The sequence below is a fragment of the Myotis lucifugus genome, unplaced genomic scaffold, assembly GCF_000147115.1.
Source record: "Myotis lucifugus unplaced genomic scaffold, Myoluc2.0 scaffold_29, whole genome shotgun sequence".
Taxonomy (NCBI): domain Eukaryota; kingdom Metazoa; phylum Chordata; class Mammalia; order Chiroptera; family Vespertilionidae; genus Myotis; species Myotis lucifugus.
The window spans coordinates 14,682-40,099 of NW_005871077.1; the positions used below are offsets into that span (position 1 = coordinate 14,682).

Here is a 25,418-nt window from a genome sequence, read left to right on the forward strand (position 1 = left end):
GCAGCAAGCAAGCCTCATGTTCGCTTCCAGCTGCCTGGCTGCCGGCCGCCATCTTGGCTGACAATTAATTTGCATATACTCACTGATTAGCCAATGAAAAGGGTAGCGGTCGTACGCTAATTACCATGTTTCTCTTTTATTAGTGTAGATATATATATATATATATATATATATATATATATATATATATGCCTAAGCAACCTTTACAACTGAACAACTGGAATGACTGGTCGCTATGACGCACACTGACCACCAGGGGGCAGATGCTCAATGCAGGAGCTGCCCCCTGCTGGTTAGTGCACTACCACAGCCAACCTCCCTCGGCTGGCTAACATCCTATGATTCCTCTCCCTGGCCAGCAGGCCCCAATTACCTGATCAGAGCCAGGCTCTGGGCTGGGCTGGGGAACCAGGGTGGGTGGCAGCAGACGGCCAACCTCCCCAGTGGCCAACCTCCCTACGTCTCTCCCTTTGTCCCTCCCCCCCGCTGGCAGGCCCTGTCCCTCCTTCCAGCTGGCAGGCCCTGTTCCTCCTCCCAGCTGGCAGGCCCTGGTGGCAGTGTGGCGGTGAGGGAAGGAGGAGGGGGGAAGTAGGGAACCACGCGGTGATGGGGCACCGATGGTGGCGTCGGCATCCAGCATCCGTTCCTTCTGCACCTGGCCTGTCAACTGTCGCTTCCTCTCTCAACCCCACCGGGGCCTTCCGGCCCCGATCGGTCCTGCCCCTGAAACTAGGGACCCCACCCGTGCACCAATTTTGTGTACCGGGCCTTTAGTATATACATATATACATATACATACACTGAGTGGCCAGATTATTATGACCATCTGATGTTTGTAGACAAATTAGCTATAATTTCGCACTGAAGTTGCTAGAGGGCCAGACAATTATAAATAGGCAAACAGGTTGTTTACCAGGACAGTAGAAGAGATTTTTTTCTGAAGATATGGGTCAACTATGCGATTTAACAGCCTTTGAATGTGGGATATATTTGAACATGAGTGGCCAGATTATTATGACAACCCCATCAGTACTTTGTTGGGCCACCTTTTGCCTTCAGTACTGTGGCGATTATTCTTGCATTGACTCCATGAGATGTTGAAAGGTGATTCGAGGAATCTGACATCATGCCTGAATAGCACTGTCCAGTTCTGTGAGATTTGATGGTTGTGGAACCAGCTGCCTGATTGTCCCACAAATGCTCAATTGGATTGAGATCTGGTGATTGTGGGGGCCACCTAAGCAAGGTAAAGTCTCCCTCATGTTCTTGAAACCACTCCTGCACAATACGAGCACCGTGGCATGGCGCATTGTCTTGTTGGAAGAAGTCATCTCCATTGGGATATGCCATCAACATGATAGGATGAACTTGATCAGCAACGATACTTTGTTGTGCTATTCAGACGTTGTTCCACATGAATTAAAGGGCCCAAATCATGCCAGGAAAACATGCCCCAAACCATAACACTAGCCCCACCAGCTTGAAAGGTTGTACTCATGCATGTGGGGTGCATGCTTTCATGCTGTTTCCACCAAATTCTCACTCTGCCATCTGCATGATGCAACTGGAAACGTGATTCATCGGACCACATGACTTTTTCCAATGCTCGACTGTCCAATCCTGTGTTCCTGTGCGAATTGGAGACATTTTTTCTTGGTAACTGCAGACAGCAAAGGTGTTTGAACCGGCCTTCGGCTTCCATATCCCATATAATGCAGTGTATGACTTATTTGCCTATAAACGTCAGGTGGTCAAGTGAAGCTTTGTCTTTTTCTCTTTCAGCTACCCATTACATTATCACCAGTTATTAATAGAATTGCATATAAAGAATAAACTGGCAATAAATGCATACCTAACTGAAATCACTTTAAATGTACATGGCTTTAATGCTCCAATCAAAAGACACAAGGTAGCTGAATGGATAAGAAAACAAGACCCATATATATGCTGTCTACAAGAGACCCACCTCAGACTGAAAAGTACACATGGACTAAAAGTAAAGGGATGGAAAAAGATATTTCATGGAAATGGAAAGGGGAAAAAAAGCTGTGGTAGCAATATTTATGTCAGACAAAATAGACTTTAAAACAAAGGCTATAGTAAGAAACAAAGAAGGACTCTATATAATGATAAAGGGATTATTCCAACAAGAGGATATAACCCTTGTAAACATTCATGCAGCCAACATAGCACCTAAATATGTAAAGCAAATTTTGATGGACATAAAGGGAGAGATTGACAGTAAGAGTGTCATAGTAGTGGATTTTAACACCCCATTGACATCAATGGATAGATCTTCCATCAGAAAATCAGCAAGGAAACAATGACCTTAAATGATACACTAGGTCAGATAGGTTGAACTGATACCTTCAGAGCATTTCACCCCAAAGCAGCAGAGTATACATTCTTTCCAAGTGTAATGGAACATTTTCTAGGATAGACCAATGATAGGACACAAAACAAGTCTCAGTAATTTTAAGAATATTGAAATTATATCGAGCATATTTTCTGACCATATGTTATGAAACTAGAAATCAAAACAAGAAAACAATACCTCAAAAAACACACGAAGACACGGAGGCTAACTAAATAACATGCTACTAAATAATAAATGGATTAACAATGAATCAAGGAAGAAATCAAGAGATTCCTTGTAACAAATGAGAATGAAACACAACAACCAAAAATCTATGGGACACAACAAAAGCAGTCCTTAGAGGGAATTTATAACATCACAGGCCTATCTCAAAAAACAAGAAAAATCTCAAATAAAAAATGTAACTTTACGCTTAAAGGAACTTGAAAAAAGAATAAGAAACAAAGCCCAAAGTGAGTAGAAGGCAGGAAATAATAAAGATCAGAGCAGAAATAAATGAAATAGTCTAAAAAAAAAAACCACATAAAAAAGGTTAAAGAGACCAAGAGCTGGTTCTATGAAAAGATAAACAAGATTGACAAACCAGACTCACCAAGGAAAAAAGAGAGATAAAATAAAATAAGAAATGAAGGAAGAGCAATAATAACTGATGCCAAATAAATACAAAAGATTGTAAGAAAATATGAGCAACTATATGCCAACATATTGTACAATCTGGACAAAATTGATTAAATCTTAGAAACATACAATCTTCCAAAACTGAATCAAGAAGATTCAGAGAATCTAATTAAACAAATGACAACTAGTGAAATTGAAGTAATAATCAAAAACTCCCAACAAACAAAAGTCCTGGACCAAATGGATTCATAGGTGAATTTTGCTCAACATCCAAAGAAGAACTAATACCTATCCTCAAATTGTTCCAAAACATTCAAGAGGAGGGAAGACTCCCAAGCTTATTTTACAAGTTCAGCATTATCCTAATTTCAAAACGAGATAAAGACATGACAAAGAAAGAAAATTACAGGCCAATATTTCTAATGAACATATATGCTAAGATTCTCAATAAAATATTAACAAACCAGATCCAGTAATACATTAAAAATATCATACACCATGATAAGTGGGATTTATTCTAGGGATGCAAGGTTGGTTCAATAGCCACAAATCAATAAATGTGATACACCACATAAATAAAATGAAGGATAAATATCACATGATCGTATCAATAGATGTAGAAAAAGCATTTGATAAAATCCAGCACCCATTTATGATAAAATCTCTCAGCAAACTGGGAATAGAAAGAATATACCTCAATGTCATAAAGGCCATATATAACAAACCCATAGCCAACATACTCAGTGGGGAAAAACTACAAGTGTTTCCCTTAAGATTGTGGATAAGACATGGATGTCTGCCTTCTTAACTCTTATTTAACATAGTGCTGGAAGTCCCCGTCACAGCAGCCACACAAGAAGAAATAAAAGGCATCCAAATTGGAAAGGAGGAAATGAAACTGTCATTATTTGCAGATGACATGATCTGTATATAAAGAATCCTAAAAATTCTACCAATAAACTACTACAACTGGTAAATGAATTTAGCAATGTAGCAGTATACAAAATAAATATCCAGAAATTGGTTGCATATTTAATATTTATACACCAATAATGAACTATCAGAAAGGGAAACTAATAAAACAATCCCATTCACAAAGATTGTCCCCAAGGTGACAGGTAGAGGCGCATCTTATTGTTACACATAAGAGTGCCAACTGAAAACACTTGTTTTGCAATATGAGATTAATAAAATAATTTGCAGTATATCCATAAGAAATGCCTATTTGAAGCTCTATCAGTGGTGTATTTTATTTAATATTTATACACCAATAATGAACTATCAGAAAGGGAAACTAATAAAACAATCCCATTCACAATTGCTTCAAAAATAATAAAATACTTAGGAATGTATTTAACCAAGGATGTAAAAGACCTAGACTGGGGAAATTAAAAGGCACCAAAGAAGGAAATTTAAAAAGACACAAATAAATGAAAGGATATAAGGTGTTCATAAACAGGAAGAATTAATATCATTAAAATGTCCATACTACCCAAAGCCATCTATAGATTCAACACAATTCCTACCAAGATACCAGTGGTGTATTCGCAGAACTAGAACAAATATCCTAAAAATTTATATGGAACCACTAAAGAGCCCAAATAGTCATAGCAATCTTGAAAAAGAAAAACAAAATTGGAGGTATCACAGTACCTTATATCAAACTATAGTACAAGGCCATAGTAGTCAAAACTGCATGGTACTGGTATAAAAACAGACGTATAGATCAATGGAACAGAATAGATAGCCCAGAAATCAATCCACACCTTTATGTCAACTGGTATTTAACAAAGGAGGCAAAAACATACAATGGGGTAAAGATAGTCTATTCAATAAATGGTATTGGGAAAATTGGACAGACACACACACACACACACACACACACACACACACACACACAGAAACTAGAGTACTTTCTTACATCCTATACAAAAATAAACTTAAAATGGATAAAATACTTAATTGTTAGACTCAAAACCATAAAAATCTTAGAAGAAAGCATTTCTTGTAGCAATATTTTATTTTATATATATCTTTTTGGGGAAGGGAAACAAAAAATAAATTTAAAAATTATTAATTTTAATCAAACTAAAAAGTTTTTGCAGAGCAAAGGAAGCCATCAACAAATAAAAAGGAGAATGCACTGAATGGGAGAACATATTTGCCAATGACATGGTATCTGATAGGTTAATATCCAAACTTTATAATTTATGAAACTCAGCACCAAAAAACAAGCAAACAAACAATCCAATTTAAAAGTGTACAAAGGACCTGAATAAACACTTTTCTGAAGAGAACACACAGATAGATGTCCAATAGACATATGAAAAGATCCTCAATGTTACTAATCATCGGAGAAATGAAAATTAAAACCACAATGAGATATCATCTCACACCTGTCAGAATGGTTATCATCAATAAGTCAACAATAAGTGTTGGTGGGGATGTGGAGAAAAGGGAACCCTTGTGCTTTGTTGGTTGGAATACAGAATGGTATAGCCACTGTGGAAAGCAGTATGGAGTTACCTCAAAAATTAATTATGGATCCAGCAATTCCACTTCTGGGAATATATCCCAAGTAACCTGAAATACTAATTTGAAGAACATATGTAAACCTTTGTTCATTGCAGCGCTATTTACAATAGCCAAGATTTGGAAGCAGCCCAAGTGTCCATCAATAGATGAATGGATAAAAAAGCTGGTTACATTTACACAATGGAATACTACTTGGCTGTAGAAAAGAAGGAAATCTTATCCTTTGCGACAGCATGTATGGACCTGGAGAATATTATGCTAAGTGAAATAAGCCTGTATGAGGAAGATAAATATCACCTGATCTCACTTATATGTGGAACCTAAAGGACAAAATAAACTAACAAACAAAATAGAAACAGAGTAATAAAGAGAACAGCCTGCCAGCTGTCAGATGGGAGAGGTGTTGTAGGGAGAGGTGAAAAAGATGGAGGGATTAAGCAAAACAAAATAAAACAAAAACAAAACTCACAGACACAACAGTATGGTGATTACCAGAGGGAAAAGGGGTTGGGGATGTCGAAGATGGTGCAGTGGTCAGCAAACTCATTAGTCAACAGAGACAAATATCAACAGTACAACGATTGAAATTTCTTTTGAGAGCCAAATTTTTTAAACTTAAACTATATAGGTAGGTACATTCTTATTAACTTAATTAGGGTACTCCTAAGGCTTAGGAAGAGCCACACTCAAGGGGCCAAAGAGCCACATGTGGCTCGCGAGCCGCAGTTTGCCGACCACATCTATAGGCAATACTACCCTCTACTTACCATACATAAATCGTTAGCTACAAAAAAGTACAAATGGGTGATAAATGATGATAGAAGGAGTCTTGACTTGGGGTGGTGAACACACAATACAAGATGATATATTATAGAATTGTATACCTGAAACCTATTAATTGTATTAACCAATGTCACCTAATAAATTCAATTTTTAAAAAAATTGCTACCTCTTTCACAACCCTACTGCCTTTACTGTACCTTCTTTTGTTCTCAATATGGATTGTTGTACTGCCTCCCACATGGTTTCCCTTTCTCCATGTTTTCCCAGTTGTAAGAATGTACACACATATATAAGGCCATATGCATATTTGTAAGAATAATTTTCAGACATGGTTTGCATAGCATAGTGTTGAGAACTACAGGAACCGCCTGTTACTTCTGCATAAAACTTACATTCCTTAGTCGCTCTCTCAAGGTTTGCCCTTTGCATATTGAATACACTAATACCACCTAATGTTGTAGCTGTTTAAAACACACAGACCACCTTTAAATGTTGATGCTTAATTGGAATAATGTTTTATAACACTGAACAGCTTTTTTTGTGCTTTAGCTCTACACGGTTCATTTAACACATTATAACCTGCTCAGAGAACTTTTAAAAAAAGTAATGTGCCATGTGTATGGGAGACATGTTTCCCCGTTCATGGAGTCATAACTGTGTAGAGAATGATCTTATTTAACCTTTCTGTGGCATGGTGTTTTCATAGGGAGGAAATCAGACAGCTACAGTGATTGCATTGTGTTCAATGAAGGATTTCAACTTAGCGCAAGAGACCTGCCAGTTGGCAATCAGGGATGTTGGAGGCCTTGAAGTTTTAATCAATTTACTTGATACAGATGAAGTCAAATGTAAGGTGAGTGGCTTTGTTACAATGGATGAGGGACCTTTCTTATACCTTCTCATGGTCTCTTCTTAGTGCTAGGTGTCTGCTACTCCTACGGCCTGGTTCTCGCCTTATCTGCTATTTTTACTGCTAAGATAACTTGCTACTTCTACTGTTGGCTGCTCTTCTCATCTCTCTGCTTTTCTTTTTTCTATCTGGTTCTTTTCATTAGTGTCTGGTTTTTAAATGATGAGTGTTTGTTTATATAATTAAAGGGAAATATATAGGCTATGTGTAACACCTAGAAATAGAAATTTTTTCTCTAAAAACTTAATTGGGGAAGGATTTTTGGTAGACTTGGAATTTTAAAAAATATAGCACTGGTTCTGTATTAAGCACACATTCATCTATAACCTTTTTTTTCTCATTTAGATTGGTTCATTAAAAATCCTGAAGGAAATCAGTCATAATCCTCAAATCAGACGTAATATTGTTGACCTTGGGGGCTTACCAATTATGGTTAATATACTTGATTCTCCACATAAGAGTCTGAAATGTTTGGCAGCTGAGACAATTGCGAATGTTGCCAAGTTTAGAAGAGCCAGGTGGGCAGTGAGACACCATGGGGGCATCACTAAACTGGTGAGTACCACTGACATCAGCAGCAACAGCACAGCAGCTGGCATGGAAATGTCAGCTCCATGCTGTCCTTTCCTGCCACTCCCAGACATTAGATAACCACAGGGCATGTTCTGAGAATCTTCTTTGGATACACCAAGTCCTTGAAAATTATTTTTGTGTATTTATATTAGCAAGTGGCAAAACACATGTTCCGCCTTACTTTGCAAATAAATATAAATTTTAAAAATCGTTGTAGTTCTCACCTATCACATTCGTAGGGATACATTCATGTCTGTGTACAGTGTTGGTGAGAGGTGGTGAAAGCCTGTGCAGTAGAAAGCAGTCTGGTAGCCTTTCCCTCCAACGTGGTGATATCACCATGAAGATTGTCCCCAAGGTGACAGTTAGAGGCGCATCTTATTGTTAACCATAAGAGTGCCAACTGAAAACACTTGTTTTGCAATATGAGATTAATAAGATAATTTGCAGTATATCCATAAGAAATGCCTATTTGAAGCTCTATCAGTGGTGTATTTTATTTACTTATTTTTTATTGTTTAAAGTATTACACATAGTAGTACATATATCTCCATTTTTTTTCCCCATTGACCTTCCCCCAGCCTCCCCTACCCTCTTCACATGCCCTCATACCCTCCCCCCCCCCCCGCCCCCCCGCCGGCACAGTGTCTTGTGTCCATTGGTTGTGCTTATATGCATGCATACAAGTCCTTCGGTTGATCACTTTCCCCCACTCCCCAACACTCCCCAGCCTTCCCGCTGTAATTTGACAGTCTGTTGGATGCTTTACTGCCTCTGTATCTATCTTTTTGTTCATCACATTATAATGTTCTTTATTTTCCATAAATGAGTGCGATCATGTGGTATTTTTTCTTTCATTGCCTGGCTTATTTCACTTAGCATAATGCTCTCCAGTTCCATCCATGCTGCTGCTAATGGTAAGAATTCCTTCTTTTTTACAGCAGCATAGTATTCCATTGTGTAGATGTACCACAGTTTTCTAATCCACTCATCTGCTGATGGGCACTTGGGTTGTTTCCAAATCTTAGCTATTTTAAATTGTGCTGCTATGAACACAGGGTGCATATATCCCTTCTGATTGGTGTTTCTAGTTTCTTGGGATATATTCCTAGAAGTGGGATCACTGGGTCAAATGGGAGTTCCATTTTTAGTTTTTTGAGGAAATGCCATACTGTTCTCCACAGTGGCTGCACCAGTCTGCATTCCCACCAGCAGTGCAAGAGGGTTCCTTTTTCTCCACATCCTCTCCAGCACTTGTCGTTTGTTGATTTGTTGATGATAGCCATTCTGACAGGTGTGAGATGGTACCACATTGTCGCTTTGATTTGCATCTCTTGGATGATTAGTGACTTTGAGCATGTTCTCATATGTCTCTTGGCCTTCCTTCTGTCTTCTTTCGATAAGTATCTATTTAAGTTCATTGCCCATTTTTTTATTGGATCATTTATCTTCCTCTCATTAAGTTGTATGAGTTCCCTGTAAATGTTATCAGTGGTGTATTTTAGATGTTTATTTAGGAACAAAGGATAAATGAATATTTAATGTAATATAAGATCATAACAGGATTAAAAAACAATGGTACCTCTCACCCAATTTTTAAAGGCCTACCTAAAAATTATAGAAAAGACACTTGAAATAAACACAGAAAATTGTTGACAGGAGTTTTCTGTGAAATGATTACCAAATTTTCTTCCTATTTTCAAATACATGTCAGTTTGTTATAGAAGTACTAGAGGCCCATTGCATGAAGATTCCCGCAATAGGCCTTCCTTCCCCTGGCTGCTGGCACTGGTTTTCTTCCGGCACCCGGGACCCAGGCCGTTGGTCCCACCGCAGCGAGGCTTGGCTTCTCTGCTCGGGCCACAGCAGCGAGGGTTGGCTTCTCTGCTCCAGCTGCAGCGGAGAAGCCAAGCCTCTTCCGTCTTCAGTCGTCTTCAGTCTTTGCTCCGCGCCTGCATATGCAAATTAACCACCATCTTTGTTTGGTTAATTTGCATACTCATCCTGATTGGCTGGTGGGTGTAGCAGAGTGACACCAATTTGCATGTTTCTCTTTTCTTAGTGTAGATTACTTTTATAATAAAAACTATTATTAGGCTGGTTATAAATTTGTGCACTGGGGGGGTGGTCCCTCAGCCCGGCCTGTGCCCTCTCGCAGTCTGGGACCCCTCAGGGGATGACCACTTGCTGGCTTAGGCCTGCTCCCCGGGGGATTGGGCCTAAGATGGCATTCAGACATCCCTCTGGCAGCCCGGCAGCCCTCGGGGGATGTCCACTTGCCAGCGGGGAGCAGACCTAAGCTGCAGTCAGACATCCTTAGTGCTGCTGAGGAGGCAGGAGAGGCTCCCACCACCACCGCTGTACTGGTAGCCATCAGCCTGGCTTGTGGATGAGCAGAGCTCCCCCATGTGGGAGCAACTGACCACCAGAGGGCAGCTCCTGCATTGAGCATCTGCCTCCTGATGGTCAGTGTGTGTCATAGTGACCAGTCATTCCTAGTCTTCTGCTGTTAGGGTCAGTTTGCATATTACCCTTTTACTATATAGGAATAGAGGCCTGGTGCACGGGTGGGGGCCAGCTGGTTTGCCCTGAACGGTGTCCCAGATCAGGGTGGAGGTCCCGCTTGGGTGGCTGGCCAGCCTGGGTGAGGGGCTTATGGCTCTTTGCAGCTGGTCACACCCCCTTCAGGGTGGGGGTCCCACTGGGGTGCCTGGCCAGCTTGGATGAGGGGCTGATGTCTGTTTTCAGGCTGGCCACAACCCCTTTAGGGTGGGGGTCCCTACTGGAGTGCCTGGCCAGTCTGGGTGAGGGGCTGAGGGCTGTTTTCAGGCTGGCCTGGACTGAAGCTCCCAGCCTCTCCTTTTTTTCTTTTCTTTTTTTTCCCTGGGATTTATTTACCTTCTATAATTGAAACATTGTTGCTGTCACTGGCGCTCCCAGCTCTGAGGCCGCGGCCGCCTGAAAGCAGGTATCTGGGGTTTGTTTAGCTTCTGTAATTGAAATATTGTTGCTTTCGGGCTCAGAGCCGGGCTGCGGCAGGCGGGGAACCTTGGCTTCCTCCATCATTGGAGCAAGCAAGCCTCCTGCTCACTTCAGCTGCGTGGTTGCCAGCTGCCATCTTTGTTGGCAGTTAATTTGCATATCGCCCTGATTAGCCAATGGGAAGCGTAGCGGAGGTACGGTTAATTACCCTTTTTGAATTTTATTAGATAGGATGATTATTTCAATAACTGTCACTGAAAGATAAAGGTTATCATTCTGCTCGATACCTTTGCCGTGACAGGAAGACCTTAATAAAGTGCAATATGGAAATGCATTTCCACCCTCCTTAGGAATTATCGACAGATCTTGTGTCTTTCCCACAACTTGTATTCATCACTTCTGTAGTTTAACTTCCTTAAGATGAGAGCCAAATCTTATATATCTTAGTGTCATCCATAGCACTTAGTCCCATACTTTACACATACAAAGGGGTAATAATTATATATTGAGTTAATGTGGATTTAATATGAATATATGCACAGTGAAAAGTGTTCTGAAATTTACTAAAAGAGATTCTGTGTTTTTATTTGTAATCTCTAGAGTAGTATAAATTATAATTATTTGCTTCATAAATAAGTGGACTTATGAATGGATTGATGGATGAATAGATGTCTAGCTATGTGATAAATATGACAGAATGTTTATGAGAGAACCTAGATGATGGATATATGGATGTTGTTGTACAGTTGCTTTATAATTTTTTCATTCTTTGTGTATGTTTGAAAATTTCCATAATAAAATCTTGGGGAAGTGGTAATTATTACTATGATTATCATTATTCTACTTAACTAATGAAATTATATGGCAGGCTGATGTGGCTTTCCACTGACACTACTCTCATTGAATTGTCAGAAAGGAAACTGTAGACTACACCTAAAAATATGTTTTTTATGGGAGTCTTATACATCACATTTTGGGGCCTGAAATTTGAACAGTGGCACTAATCTAGTCAAGATAATGACATACAATTTAATTTTAAATAATAGCTAAGTAGGTACAGGAAAAAACAATGATGAATAAGCTAATAATAAACTTATAATTACTGTGTTGAGAACACATCTGGGAAGGACTAGAATTGGGGGGTCCACTTTTGGTTTGACAGCTATGGGGGTAGAGGATAGAGTCCCCAACTAAAACTAGAAATGAGGGAGATCACTAATGCAGAGATGGAACTGTAGGCTGGTTATGGCATCCCAGCAAGAGAACTGAGGTCAAGAGCAGGCAGGCCACAGTGGGTTTGATAACATAGGTCAGGCTCTGGAGAGGCACACCGGATAGAAGACTGTGCAGAAGAGTCTGAGTAAGCAGGAAGAATGCAACAGACTTGGACATATTGCAGGATTTAATGCTGTTAGCACTGTGGCCTATTTTCATGTTCCTCTGTATATATAGCACACTTGACCCTTTCCATGAAAACCATTTTAATCATTTATTGAATTGTGTGTCAAATACAGATCTAGGTGGTGGAATGAATATAAATAAAGGTATTTTCCTGACCAAAGTCATATCATGCTTTCATTGCGGTGGAACAGAGGAGATATAGGCAAAAATATAAGTAGAGGGTGAGTATTAGGTATTTCATTGAAGTCAGTGCTGGGAATAGAGGAGGAACAAAGGAGGGGCTAATCAGTTGACTCTACTTGGAAGAGGAAGGTCAAGAAAGGCTGGAGAGGAGATATTGCCTTTGCTGAGTCTTGGAAGGTGAGTAGGTATTTGTCAGGCAGACACACCAGGAAAGATGAAGTTGTGTTGATAAAGGCCCAGAGCTGGAAACAACATTGAGTGCTTGGAAACCACAAGTGGCTTAATGAGGCCAGTCCTAGGGTGAGAAGGGCTGTGTGGTAAGAGGTGAAGTTGGGTGACCAGTGAGAGGTGAGCATAATGGACATCTCACAGGGTCTTATCCAATGAGCTACAAATTTTGAACTTTATATAGATAATGAGGAATACTTCTAATAGATAGAAACTTTTAAACTGTCTGCCATGTGTTCAATACCGCTATCTTAGAATTTCTACCCCACCTTGCTACCCTATCCCCAATAGGTGCCTGAAAGCCATGTAAATACTCCTTACCCATGTCCTTCCTTGGCCTGTACTAATTAGACCAGTGATGGCGAACCTATGACATGTGTGTCAGAGGTGACACGCGAACTCATTTTTTTGGTTGATTTTTCTTTGTTAAATGGCATTTAAATATATAAAATAAATATCAAAAATATAAGTCTTTGTTTTACTATGGTTGCAAATATCAAAAAATTTCTGTATGGGACACGGCACCAGAGTTAAGTTAGGGTTTTTCAAAATGCTGACACGCCGAGCTCAAAAGGTTCACCATCACTGAATTAGACCATGGGTGTCCACCTGACTCATGCTGATTCTACCGTGAACTATCTCTCCCAGGAATTTAAAATTAGAAATCAGAGCCTCTTCTTTTGGTGTTCTTGATTATGTGGGTAGTATCCCTGGAATTTGGTCTGCAGAGAGAGAAGAATGGAGTAGACGTGAATATGATAAAGCCAGCTTTGGGAGGCCCTGTTTCACTTCTTTATGGGGCACCCTGCCATACTGCTGTATCCATATACTAGATGTATTGGTTAATAACAGAAGATTTTGTAATCAAAGAAAACACGATACTTTCCAGAGAAACATCAAAAGTGCTTTATTCAAAGTAATATCCATTGCTAGCTACACATTTCCCCATCTTTCAAGTAATTTGTGGATACTGTCCCAATAAAATTTTTCTTGTTTTGAGGCAAACCGTTCAGAGACCCAATTTTCCACTTCTTCGTACATTTTGAAGTGCTGCTCAGAACGTGTATGTGCCATAGATCAGGACAAGTGGTAATCTGAAGGAGCAAGGTCTGGTGAATACAGCGGGTGGGTTAATACTTCCCAGGCAAGATCTTTTAATGTGTCCTTAACTGATTTTGAAGTGTGTGATGGTGTATTATCATGAAGCAAAATTACTTTGCCGTGTCTTCTGGCCCATTCTGGTCATTTTATGATCAAAGCGTGGTCCAAATTGATGATTTGTTGTTGGTAGCGATCAGTATTAAGGGTTTCACCTGGTTTTAGAAGCTCATCACACATCACACCTTCCTGATCCCACCAAACGCAGAGCATTGTCTTCTTTCTGAAGCGATTTGGCCTTACAGTCGATGTTGATGGTTGACCTGGATCAACCCATGATTTTGTGCATTTGGGATTCTGAAATTAAATTTACTTTTCATCGCCAGTCACAGTTCGGTGCAAAAAAGACTTTCTTTCAAGCCATTGAAGCAAGATTTTACTGATGACTTTTTGGTTTTCCATTTGTCTTTCGTTCAGTTGATGTGGTACCCATTTTCCTTCCTTTAAAATCTTTCCCATTGCTTGTAATCAATTGGAAATGGTTTTCTGAGCAATGTTTAATCTTTCTGCAAGGTGTTTTTGAGTTTGACATGCATCTTCATCTAATACTTGTAATTGTTGATCTTCAAACTTTTTCAGTTGACCTGGATGTTCTTTGTCTTTCACATCGAAATCATCACTTTTAAAGCATTTAAACCAGCATTCACAAGTATCTTGAGATGGAGCATGTTCACCATAAGCTTCCTGAAGTATATAACTTTTGCTTTAAAATGAGGAAATGAATTAAAACTTCCCTCAAATGCTATTTTTTGGCACAAAATTCCACATTTTTAAGTGTAAAAATATCTATGATGTTAACATCTTCAGAAAATTTGACATATGAAGTTTTGAAGCTTGCTGTCAATACAACAAAATAGCATACATGTCAAATTGCATATATATCAACATATGTGTAACTCCATCTATTGAAAAAAATCCACTTTATTAACTGGTACACCTAGTAAACTGCCTGTCTTTAATGTCTTCAGTGACTTTGGTTATTGCAAAGCAAAGAGAGGGTCCCGGCAACTGTGCCATTTGTTTGGGGTTTTGGTAGTGCAGGTAGAGGGCTGTGTCTCATGGTTTTAACAGTGCGTAGGCCATTCACTTTTCATGGCTATAAGGAGTCTACTTTTCTGAAATACCTGGGCTGAGGACATGGTTTAAAAATCTTACTAATGTAAATGTTAGAGCCATATTAAGAAAATACGGTCTTGGTGAGATTAAATTTCTTGTGGGAAGGAACTGTAAAAGCTCCCAAATCTGAAGGAAGGTGTTTTGAAAGGTTTTGTTTCTTTGCTTTCACTGACTGCTGTGTGGTATGAAAGTCAATTTTTAAAAATATTCTTATTTTTGATGAAGGAAAGTTTGGTAGCAACCCTGTACCTATTATGGGATGCATTAAGTTTTATTGGAAAGATTCCCATCTACACTGTGTTTATCTATTTTTTAGGTCGCTCTACTCGACTGTGCACATAATTCTGCAGAACCTGCTCAGTCGAGTCTGTATGATGCCAGAGACGTGGAAGTGGCTCGCTGTGGGGCGCTGGCACTGTGGAGCTGCAGTAAGAGTTATGCGAATAAAGAAGCCATTCGTAAGGCTGGGGGCATTCCGTTGTTGGCTCGGTTGCTGAAGACGTCTCATGAAAACATGCTGATTCCGGTGGTGGGGACTTTACAAGAATGTGCATCAGAGGTACCTAGGCCTGCTCTGCTTCCCTTGCTCTCATTTACTATGTATTTCCATAGTTGAAAAACAATTTGTAAGGTTATCATGACTGCTAAGGATTTTTTTCAGGAAGCCAACATTCTATTAGAAAGAGAAGATCAAACTAGTAGAACGTTAATTACATTGGTATTTGTGTGGTTCATTATTTTTAAATATGTTTTCATTGATTTTTGTTTTGTTTTGTTTTTATTGATTTTTTGAGATAGAGGAAGGGAGAGGGAAAGAGAGAGGAAAACATCGATGTGAGAGAGAAACATCGATTGGCTGCCTCCCATATGGGTCACTGACAGGGGATGAAACCGTTAACTGGGTATGTGCCCTGACTGGATTTATTTTTGAAAATGTTGACTAAGTTCTCTTATTGTTATATCAATATGTTAACCTTGGACTTGCGTATTTGCTAAGAAAGTTTATTTAGTGTAATTATTAATAAATTTTAAATAGATACTTATGTGCATACATTATATATACATAAATATTTAAATTCATATTACTAGGAAAACTACCGAGCTGCAATCAAAGCAGAAAGGATAATTGAAAATCTGGTAAAGAACCTAAATAGTGAGAATGAGCAGCTGCAGGAACACTGCGCCATGGCCATCTACCAGGTACAGAGGGCCCTGTGGACAGTCCTGTTCTTCTCCATGTTTCTAAGCATACGGTCTCATTCTCTGGGGATGGAACTCAGAAGCCTGCATTTTTAACTAGAACCCCCAGGGATTTTCATGCCCAAGAGGTCTGAGAACCACTGTCCTATGCTAACGACAGATGCCTATATAGATCAGAGAGAAAGCTTCTCTAACATGTCTGATTATTTACAATTATATAAGACACTTGCATATCTTTATCTGCTAAAATTATTTACTTAGTGTAAAATAGCTAAATATATATATAGTACCTTTATATTGATTTTCATTATATCCCATTCAAATATAGTGGTCTTGGGAAATTTGTCTTCTCCCAAGACAATATGGATGGATGAGTGCATGTGTGCATGTGTATTTCAGCTTTATTGATATATTTATTTACTAGAGGCCTGGTGCACGAAATTCGTGCATGGGGGGATGTGTCCCTCAGCCCAGCCTGCACACTCTCCAATCTGGGACCCCTCGAGGGATGTCCGACTGCCTGTTTAGGCCCAATTCTGAAACCAGGATTGGGCCTAGACGGGCATTTGGACATCCTTCTCACAATCCAGGACTGCTGGCTCCCAACCACTCACCTGCCTGCCTGCCTGCCTGATTGCCCCTAACCATTTCTGCCTGCAACTGATCACCCCCTAACCACTCCCCTGCCAGCCTGATTGACGCCTAACTGCTCTCCCCTGCTGGCCTGGTCTTCCCCAACTGCCCTCCCCTGCTGGTCATCTTGTGTCCTCATGGGGGCAGCCATCTTTGACCACATGGGGGTGGCCATCTTGTTTGTTGGAGTGATGGTCAATTTGCATATTACTCTTTTATTAGCTAGGGTTTTAATCTTCATTATTTTTGGTGAGTTATACATTACATAGTACAGCAGGTCTTCAGATAACATCATTTCATTCAACATTATCTATCTATCCTATATAATAAGAGAGGGATATGCTAATTAGCCCTGATATGCTAATTATTCATGCCCAGTATGCAAATTGACCATCACTCCAACACACAAGATGGCCGCCCCCATGTGGTCAAAGATGGCCACCCCCATGTGGCCACAAGATGGCTGCCACCATGTGGACACAAGATGGCCACCACAAGATGGCCTGCAGGGGAGGGTAGTTGTGGGGGATCAGGCCAGCAGGGGAGGGCAGTTGGGGCAACCAGGCCTGCAGGGGAGGGAAGTTGGGGGTGACTGGGCTGACAGGGGAGGGCAGTTAGGAGCAACCGGGCCATCAGGGGAGGGCAGTTTGGGGCGATCAGGCTGGCCAGGGAAGGCAGTTGGGGGCAATTGGGCCAGCAGGGGAGGGCAGTTGGGGGTGATAGGGCTGGCAAGGGAGCAGTTAGGCTGGCAGGGGAGTGGTTAGGGGCAATCAGGCAGGCAGGCAGGTGAGCGGTTGGGAGCCAGCAGTCCTGGATTGTGAGAGGGATGTTCAACTGCCCATTTAGACCCAATCCCTCAAGGGGTCCCAGATTGGAGAGGGTGCAGGCTGGGCTGAGGGACACCCCACCTCAGTGCACAAATTTTCATATACATATAAAAGCCTAATATGCAAAGTGTCCCCTCGGGAGTTCAAATGACTGGGAGTTCGATCGACTGGGAGTTTGATTGCTTCTATGAGGGAATGAAGGAAGGCCCCGGCTGGCAGCTGGCAGCCAGCAGCCACTTGGGACCCTACCCATGCACATATTTTGTGCACTGGGCCTCTAGTTTCATTATAATGTTGATGAGATAATGTAGTAACTTAACTCATTTATATTGATTAACCTATGGTGAAATTTTGTTATGTCTTTTCACTTAAAGTCACAAAACCTGTTGATGATGTTAAGTCAGGACTTAATGTATCCCAAAAAACAGATTAAAATGATAAAGGGGTAGAAAAAAATAGCCCAGACAAATTAATATATGGCTGGCTACTGGCCATGCTAGCTTCCCCCTAATCAGAATAGATTTCCTAGAGGAATGCATTTTAAAATGTACAGTGAGAATGCACCCAAATGATAGAGTTGGAGAGGAGGTACATGTTGATAGAGTATTGTAATAGTTTGCTTGGGCTGCCATAACAAAGTACCACAGCACTGGGTGGCTTAAGCAACAGATAACTGTCACTGAAAGATAAAGGTTATCACATGATCTTTCCTCATTGTCCTAATATCCTCCTCTTATAGAGGTACATGCCATATTGAATTAGAGTTCACTTCAATGACTTCATTTAATCTTAATTACTTCTTTAAAGACACTATCCTCAAATATGGTCACTTTCTGACGTATGGGGGTTAGGACTTCAACTTATGAGTTTTGAGGACATGCAACCAGCTCATAACAAGGATATATAGCTTTGACGGTATATATGCCTCATAAGAATAAGCATTAAGGGACAGTTAGAAATAGCGATTAATGTTTAAAAGTTGCAACTGAACCAGAATGGAAAGTCACAAATAGAAGGTAAACATGGCGGTGCTTTGTGGTACACTATGATGAGGATTTCTTCCTGTGGCACTCACTGATGATGCATTATATATATATATCTGTATCATGTGGCCTCAGTGGCCTCAGAGACTGACTGTATGCTTAGGATAATAGCAAACCTATACTGAATTAATCATTGTTGGTTCTATAACCTGAGAAGGATGATCAGTTGAAAACATCTAGGCAACACATATTTATTTCAAAGGGTGACTGGTTGCTATTGATATGACACACTGCTCTGGGCATAGAAACTTCATTGGGGAAATTCCTCATCTCTTAGATTTGGGGGGTCATTAAAGGTTTGATTGTATCCCTTCCACTGATCTATGTTCTCTTCTGTGTTTTTCCAAGACTCTGGGTTGCATTACTGCAGAAATGTGTGTGACATTCTAAGTTTCTAACCAACCTTTGCCTCTGTCTTGTTGGAAACCCAGGCTACATCAGAATTGGCTTTGGAGAATTGCCAAAATATGTAGAAACTGCTAGACATTGCCAAAACCATGTAAAGGAAGACAGACATTGTCAGATAGCTGCAAATATAGAGAAGAATTATGCTTTACTTGGAGGTGCCTTCAGAATATTATGCTCTCTGATAAAAGTTTCATAGCTAGTACAAATAGCAGCCTCTTTCATAATCACTGAAATCTTGATATGCCTTACTCACTGCTAGCCTCTCACTTGACTTTTGGTGTAGTGTGCTGAAGATGAAGATACCCGTGACCTGGTTAGGATGCACGGAGGACTTAAACCCCTGGCCAGTCTGCTCAATAAAACCGACAATAAAGAACGTCTGGCTGCTGTCACAGGGGCAATATGGAAATGTTCCATCAGCAAAGAGAATGTGACCAAGTAAGAAAAAGCATTCCATATTCTGTAATAAAAATAAGGCCACCAAAACAGTCTTGTAATTTAATTCTATTTTAAGAAAGAGTCTATAATAATGCTACTCCTGTAGGTTTTATAGATGCACATTTTGGACTAGGTTGGCAGAATTAATGAATTTTTAGAAATAGAAGACCCCTACTTCCCATGTTTTCTGTGCCTCAGTAGGGCCCAGGGGCTTGCTGACATAATCTTTCAAGGAGAGTGGGCTGTTTGGCATATGGGTAGCCACTTAAACATAAAGTATCTCTCATATTTCCTGCAGAAATCTATTAAGGTTGAGGGGATGGATTTCCCACTGAATCTTTAGAGATAGAAGTGGTTCCATTCTTTCCCCTTTTATGAAGATAAACAAGATGAGTCAGCTAAATGCCAACTAACCAATTAATCTTAAAGATAATCATTTTCAAATATGATTTCATTGAATTTCAAAGTGTTTGTAAACTTTATGACCATTTGATTTAATTTAATGTTCAAATTCATCTCTTCATTTATTTTTAGAGTTCTCACCCTCTATGAAGGATGTTCTGAAGCAACTTTTCCTTATCTCAAGCATGATGATTATCTTAAACAAAAATCATATGTCCAATTGAACACAAAATAGACTTATTTTGCTTTGTTTATGTAAAATGGTCTCTGTAATATGGGGAAACAGCCCTTAGCATAGTGGAATCATTGCCACTCAGATTTGGAAGAAGTTGTAGTTGTTTCAAAGGCTGTATAGTACAGAGGTTAAGGGCACAGATGGGTGGATGTGGATGCTAATTACGCTATTTACCAAGCTTCAGATTAACTTTCTGAAAATGGGGACTTTAATAGTATCTACATTATAGTGTTTTTGTAAGGATGGAACGAGCATATAGTTGATGTTTATTAATATTATTACTATTAATTATCATCAGAGAACTTTATACCTAAAAAAATATTGTTCTCCCCTTTCTTTCCCTCCCACCTCTTTTCTTGTGATGAATTTAGGTTTCGGGAATACAAAGCCATTGAAACTTTAGTGGGACTTTTAACTGACCAGCCCGAAGAAGTTCTTGTGAATGTGGTGGGCGCACTGGGAGAATGTTGTCAAGAATATGAAAACCGAGTTATTGTCCGGAAATGTAGTGGCATTCAACCACTTGTGAACCTCCTCGTTGGAATAAACCATGCTCTTCTTGTCAATGTCACAAAAGCAGTTGGTGCATGTGCAGTAGATCCCGAAAATATGGCGTAAGTGGCCCTACAGCCTGAAAGTTTTTGTTTGAGAATGTTAGGGGAAACACTCGGGTAATCATGGAATAGTGTCATCACTTAAAATTGAATGATGAAAAAGTAAAGAGAGTTTACATATACATAACCACAAGGTTACAAAATCATGACTTACAGAGCCAAATTGTTCCATTGGATGAGCTCGAGGTCTGAGGCTGGGCATATTAGAAGTTCAAATACCCAGTAATCAATTTCCCATGCAGAAACTTTAATCATCAGATATTTTCTTTGTATACCAGGGAAGAATTATCTAATTACCTGAGATCCTAGGTAGTTGTAGGTAGCATTCCCATTGTATTCTTCTTGCTTCAATTGAGCACCTAAGGAGAGCTTTGAATAGATGAAGGGAAAAACAAAGGATATTAAGCTATGATCTTGGTCCTTGAGAAAATGTCGTCTAATTAGGAAGACTTAAATATGGTACAATTTAAGAACAATAGCAAGATTATATATCCAGAAAATGAGAAACCCATATGAGTCAACGTTGTTGTATTAGGGTTCCCCAGAGAATCAGAACCAACAGTGTGTGTGTGTGTGTGTGTGTGTGTGTGTGTGTGTGTGTGTAGAGAAAAAGAGAGGGAGGAGACTGATTGAAAGATTGAGATTGATTTACTTTAAGGAATTGGCTCATGTTATTGTGGAGGCTTGGCAAGTCCAAATTCTGATGGAGTAGGCTAGCAGCAGCTGGCTGGAGAATTAGGAAAGAATTGCAGTTTGAATTCAAAGTCAGTCTTCTGGCAGAATTTCTTCTTGCTCGGGAAGGTTAGTCTTTGTTTTATTAAAGCCCTCACTGATTAGATGAGGCCCACTGATTATGTATGATAATCTGTTTTACTCAACATCTACCAATATAATGTTAATCTGATCACAAGAAACACCTACACAAAAATATAAAGAATAATGTTTGGCTAAATATCTGGGCATCCCTTAGCCCAGTCAAGTTGACATATAAAAATGAGCCATCCTAAATCAACCCTTTGTCAACTCGGCACCCATACACACTTCTTAAATCACACTCAATTGCTATATAAATACGATAATAAAGTTATACTTCTGCCTAATTATCTTGAATACAACTAAATTTCGCTAATGATTTCCCCAGAAGAGGAAACAAAGTCCTTTGGCAATGCTTACTCTTATTGATATCCTGTAACTTAAATATTGTGATGTAAAGTTAACAATACTTAAAAACTATGATATAAAGTCAAATACATCTCATGTTACATGACAAGAGGATAAGAGTGGGCAGGAAACAAAGATACACACATACACAGCTATAACAAAATAGGAAGGAATACTCTAATAATTACAGTCCTCGTTTCTATAACTGGTCACATGGCTGTCACTGGTATTTATAACTACCTTCTTTCACTACCCATTCTGTATTCTCTTTAGCCTCAGCTAGAACTTCAGTTCATTGTGGTTCTTTACCTGGTGGGGTGACTTCATTCTTGAAGGTCTGGGCCCTTTACTAGTCCTGCCTGGATTGGGTTTGTTGTGGTTTCCTCTTGACTTTAATCACAGGGCATGGTAATACTAAGAGATACTCTAAGGGACCTCCTGTATTCCAGATATATTCATCCTTACACCTGTTGTGGAGTAGCAGTCCAATTTCCCCTTGGTAATCAGGATCAATGACCCCAGCCAGCATAGTAACTCTCTTCTTTGCCTGTTGATTTAGAGGCATGAGAAGCCAAAGTGGCAGTCTTAACTTCCAGTTCAGTGGCATCATTATTGCGTTTCCTGGTGAAAACATTCTTCCCTTTGGAACTAAGACCTCTAGATTAGCAAAGCATAAGATCATAAGGACAGGAATACAAATTTTGATAGTAGGTCACTAGGGATAATAGTAAATGCCACTCCCATTTCCACACCTTGATTTCTGGACCCATGAATTCTGACTGTGGGAGAAATAGCACCATATTTTTTACTGGTAAATAGCTCTATTGACATGACTTGTAGACTCCCAGAAGTCAACCAGCCTTTCTTTACTTCATCCCATCTCTGTCCCCTTCAGTCCAAGATGGCAGTGTTTCTACTGAAGTGATTAATTAGATCCATGACTCACATCTGTAATCGCTTTGTCATATGATTGTCTAGTTATATTCTTTTTTAAAAAATAGGTTTTTATTAATTTTAGAGAGAGAAAGGGAAAGGAAGAGAGAGACAGAAACATCAATGATGAAAGAGAATCATTGATTAGCTGCCTCCTGCAAGCTCCCTAATGGGGATGGAGCCTACAACCCAAGCATGTGCCCTGACCAGGAATTGAACCTGCTACTCTTGGTTTCTGGGTTGATGCTCAACTGCTGAGCCACACCCACTGGGTGAAACTCTTTTAAACAGTTACATTAAGTAAACTGTTATATTTATTGATTTTTCCATTGATTCCATTCAAGAAAAGGCGAGAGAAAACGACGCACATTTTTTTTTTGGATTTTAATATTTTTAAGGAACCTAGATTTGAAGCAACAAAATGTAATGAAAGAAAAAGAATGACTCAGTGATAAACAACAGGCCTCAAGGACATTTTGATTGAGTTGGGATGACAGAAAAGTAATTTTAAAATAGAATAAAAATGAGATGGCAGTAAATATATATTTTTTGGTAAATACACAAAACTATTTTGTGGAATTTTATGAGGCTTGACTTCTGGGTAATGTATGAGGACTACAATAAAGAACAAAAGTAGAAAATAATCATTTTATCTTAAGCAAGGAAATGGCCACAACTCCAAATCGTTTTTTTTTAATTAAATCTTTATTGTTCAGATTATTACATTTGTTCCTCTTCCCTCCCCCCCCATAACTCCCCTCCTCCCAGTTCCCACCCCACCCTCCGCCCTCACTCCCCACCCACTGTCCTCATCCATAGGTGCACGATTTTTGTCCAGTCTCTTCCCGCATCTCCCACACCCCTTTTCCCCCCAAGAATAGTCAGTCCATTCCCTTTCTATGTCCCTGATTCTATTACAATCACCAGTTCATTCTGTACATCAGATTATTTATTCACTTGATTCTTAGATTCACTTATTGATAGATGCATATTTGTTGTTCATAATTTGTATCTTTACCTTTTTCTTCTTCTTCCTCTTCTTAAAGGATACCTTTCAGCATTTCATATAATACTGGTTTGGTGGTGATGAACTCCTTTAGCTTTTCCTTATCTGTGAAGCTCTTTATCTGACCTTCAATTCTGAATGATAGCTTTGCTGGATAAAGTAATCTTTGTTGTAGGTTTTTGCTATTCATCACTTTGAATATTTCTTGCCACTCCCTTCTGGCCTGCAAAGTTTCTGTTGAGAAATCAGCTGACAGTTGTATGGGTATTCCCTTGTAGGTAACTGAGTTTCTTTCTCTTGCTGCTTTTAAGATTCTCTCTTTGTCTTTTGCTCTTGGCATTTTAATTATGATGTGTCTTGGTGTGGTCCTCTTTGGATTCCTTTTGTTTGGGGTTCTCTGCGCTTCCTGGACCTGTAAGTCTATTTCTTTCACCAGGTAGGGGAAGTTTTCTGTCATTATTTCTTCAAATAGGTTTTCAATATCTTGCTCTCTCTCATCTTCTGGCACCCCTATAATTCTGATGTTGGTACGCTTGAAGCTGTCCCAGAGGCTCCTTACACTATCTTCATATTTTCGGATTCTTTTTTCATTTTGCTTTTCCGGTTGGATGTTTTTTGCTTCTTCGCATTTCAAATCTTTGACTTGATTCTTGTGCTCCTCTGGTCTGCTGTTGGGTGTCTGTATAATCTTTATTTCAGTCAGTGCATGCTTAATTTCTAGTTGGTTCTTTATCACAACATCGAGGGTCTCATTAGATTTCTTGTAGATCTCATTAAGTTTATCGGCAGTTTCTAGAAAATTATTGAAAGACCTTAAAAGTGTGGTTTTGAGCTCTATATCCTCCAATTCTGACATTTGTGTCCTGTTTCTTTGTCTCCGCATTTTTTATGCTTTCTTGGTGCACCCCCTAGTGGTCTTTGTGCGCAGTCTTGTTGTAGTTAAGCCTTGATTGTTGTAGGTAATACTGGGGGGGATTTGACCTCCAGGCCAACTGGCTGTGAGAATCAGCTGTGTCTGCAGTGGGAGAACTTCTGTCCTCTAGGGAGGTGCTAGTCTAGCCTTTGCCTGAGGCTATCCGGCAAATGCCTCTGTGCAGGGCTTGGGCGGGGCGGGTCCCAAGGAATCTACAGGGCGGGCGGAGCAAGCAGTTATGGCTGCTCTCAGTCCCGTCCCCAGGGGCCCTGCCTCTCAGAGTCCCAGCAACCGCTGCAAACCTCGGAGAGAAACCTGCCTTTGAGTCCGACCGAAGCCAGACAGTCCCGCTTCTCCCGTTTGAGTCTGGGTCCCTAGAGACTCCCCCGGATCTGGAGCTCAGAGTCTGAGACTCCCTCCCGATTGAAACAGACAACCGCATCCTCAGCCGCCAGCCCGCCCGCATGCACTCTGCACCTTAGTATTTTACTTCAGCTCTGCGCCTCCTCTGAGTCTCGGTATGCTTTTCCCTTTCCTCCTAGTTGTAGAACTTCCACTCAGCCAGCCTTCTTGTGGTTCTCGATGATGTCCGTTCTGTCTTTTAGTTATATTTTTGAAGAGGTTGTTCGAGGCAGCAAACTCCGGCGTTAACCTATGCCGCCATCTTGGTTTCCTAGAAACGTATAGTCACAACTCCAAATCTTAAATGTGAAAACATATGCAAAATGTTGTGAATTATTA

At 40.0% G+C, this 25,418-nt stretch overlaps 1 protein-coding gene across 1 annotated transcript in view; it reads left to right on the forward strand.

The window, feature by feature from the left end:
* The first annotated feature begins 6,995 nt into the window (after positions 1-6,995).
* Positions 6,996-25,418, forward strand: part of ARMC4 (armadillo repeat containing 4) — a 137,747-nt gene continuing 119,324 nt past the window's right edge. The window contains exons 1-6 of the mRNA XM_006086631.1: positions 6,996-7,166; positions 7,569-7,778; positions 15,181-15,423; positions 15,954-16,064; positions 19,259-19,413; positions 20,422-20,664. Of these exons, the coding sequence (XP_006086693.1) occupies positions 7,059-7,166; positions 7,569-7,778; positions 15,181-15,423; positions 15,954-16,064; positions 19,259-19,413; positions 20,422-20,664 (1,070 nt within the window). The 5' untranslated portion in view covers positions 6,996-7,058. The remainder of the gene's footprint in view (positions 7,167-7,568; positions 7,779-15,180; positions 15,424-15,953; positions 16,065-19,258; positions 19,414-20,421; positions 20,665-25,418) is intronic.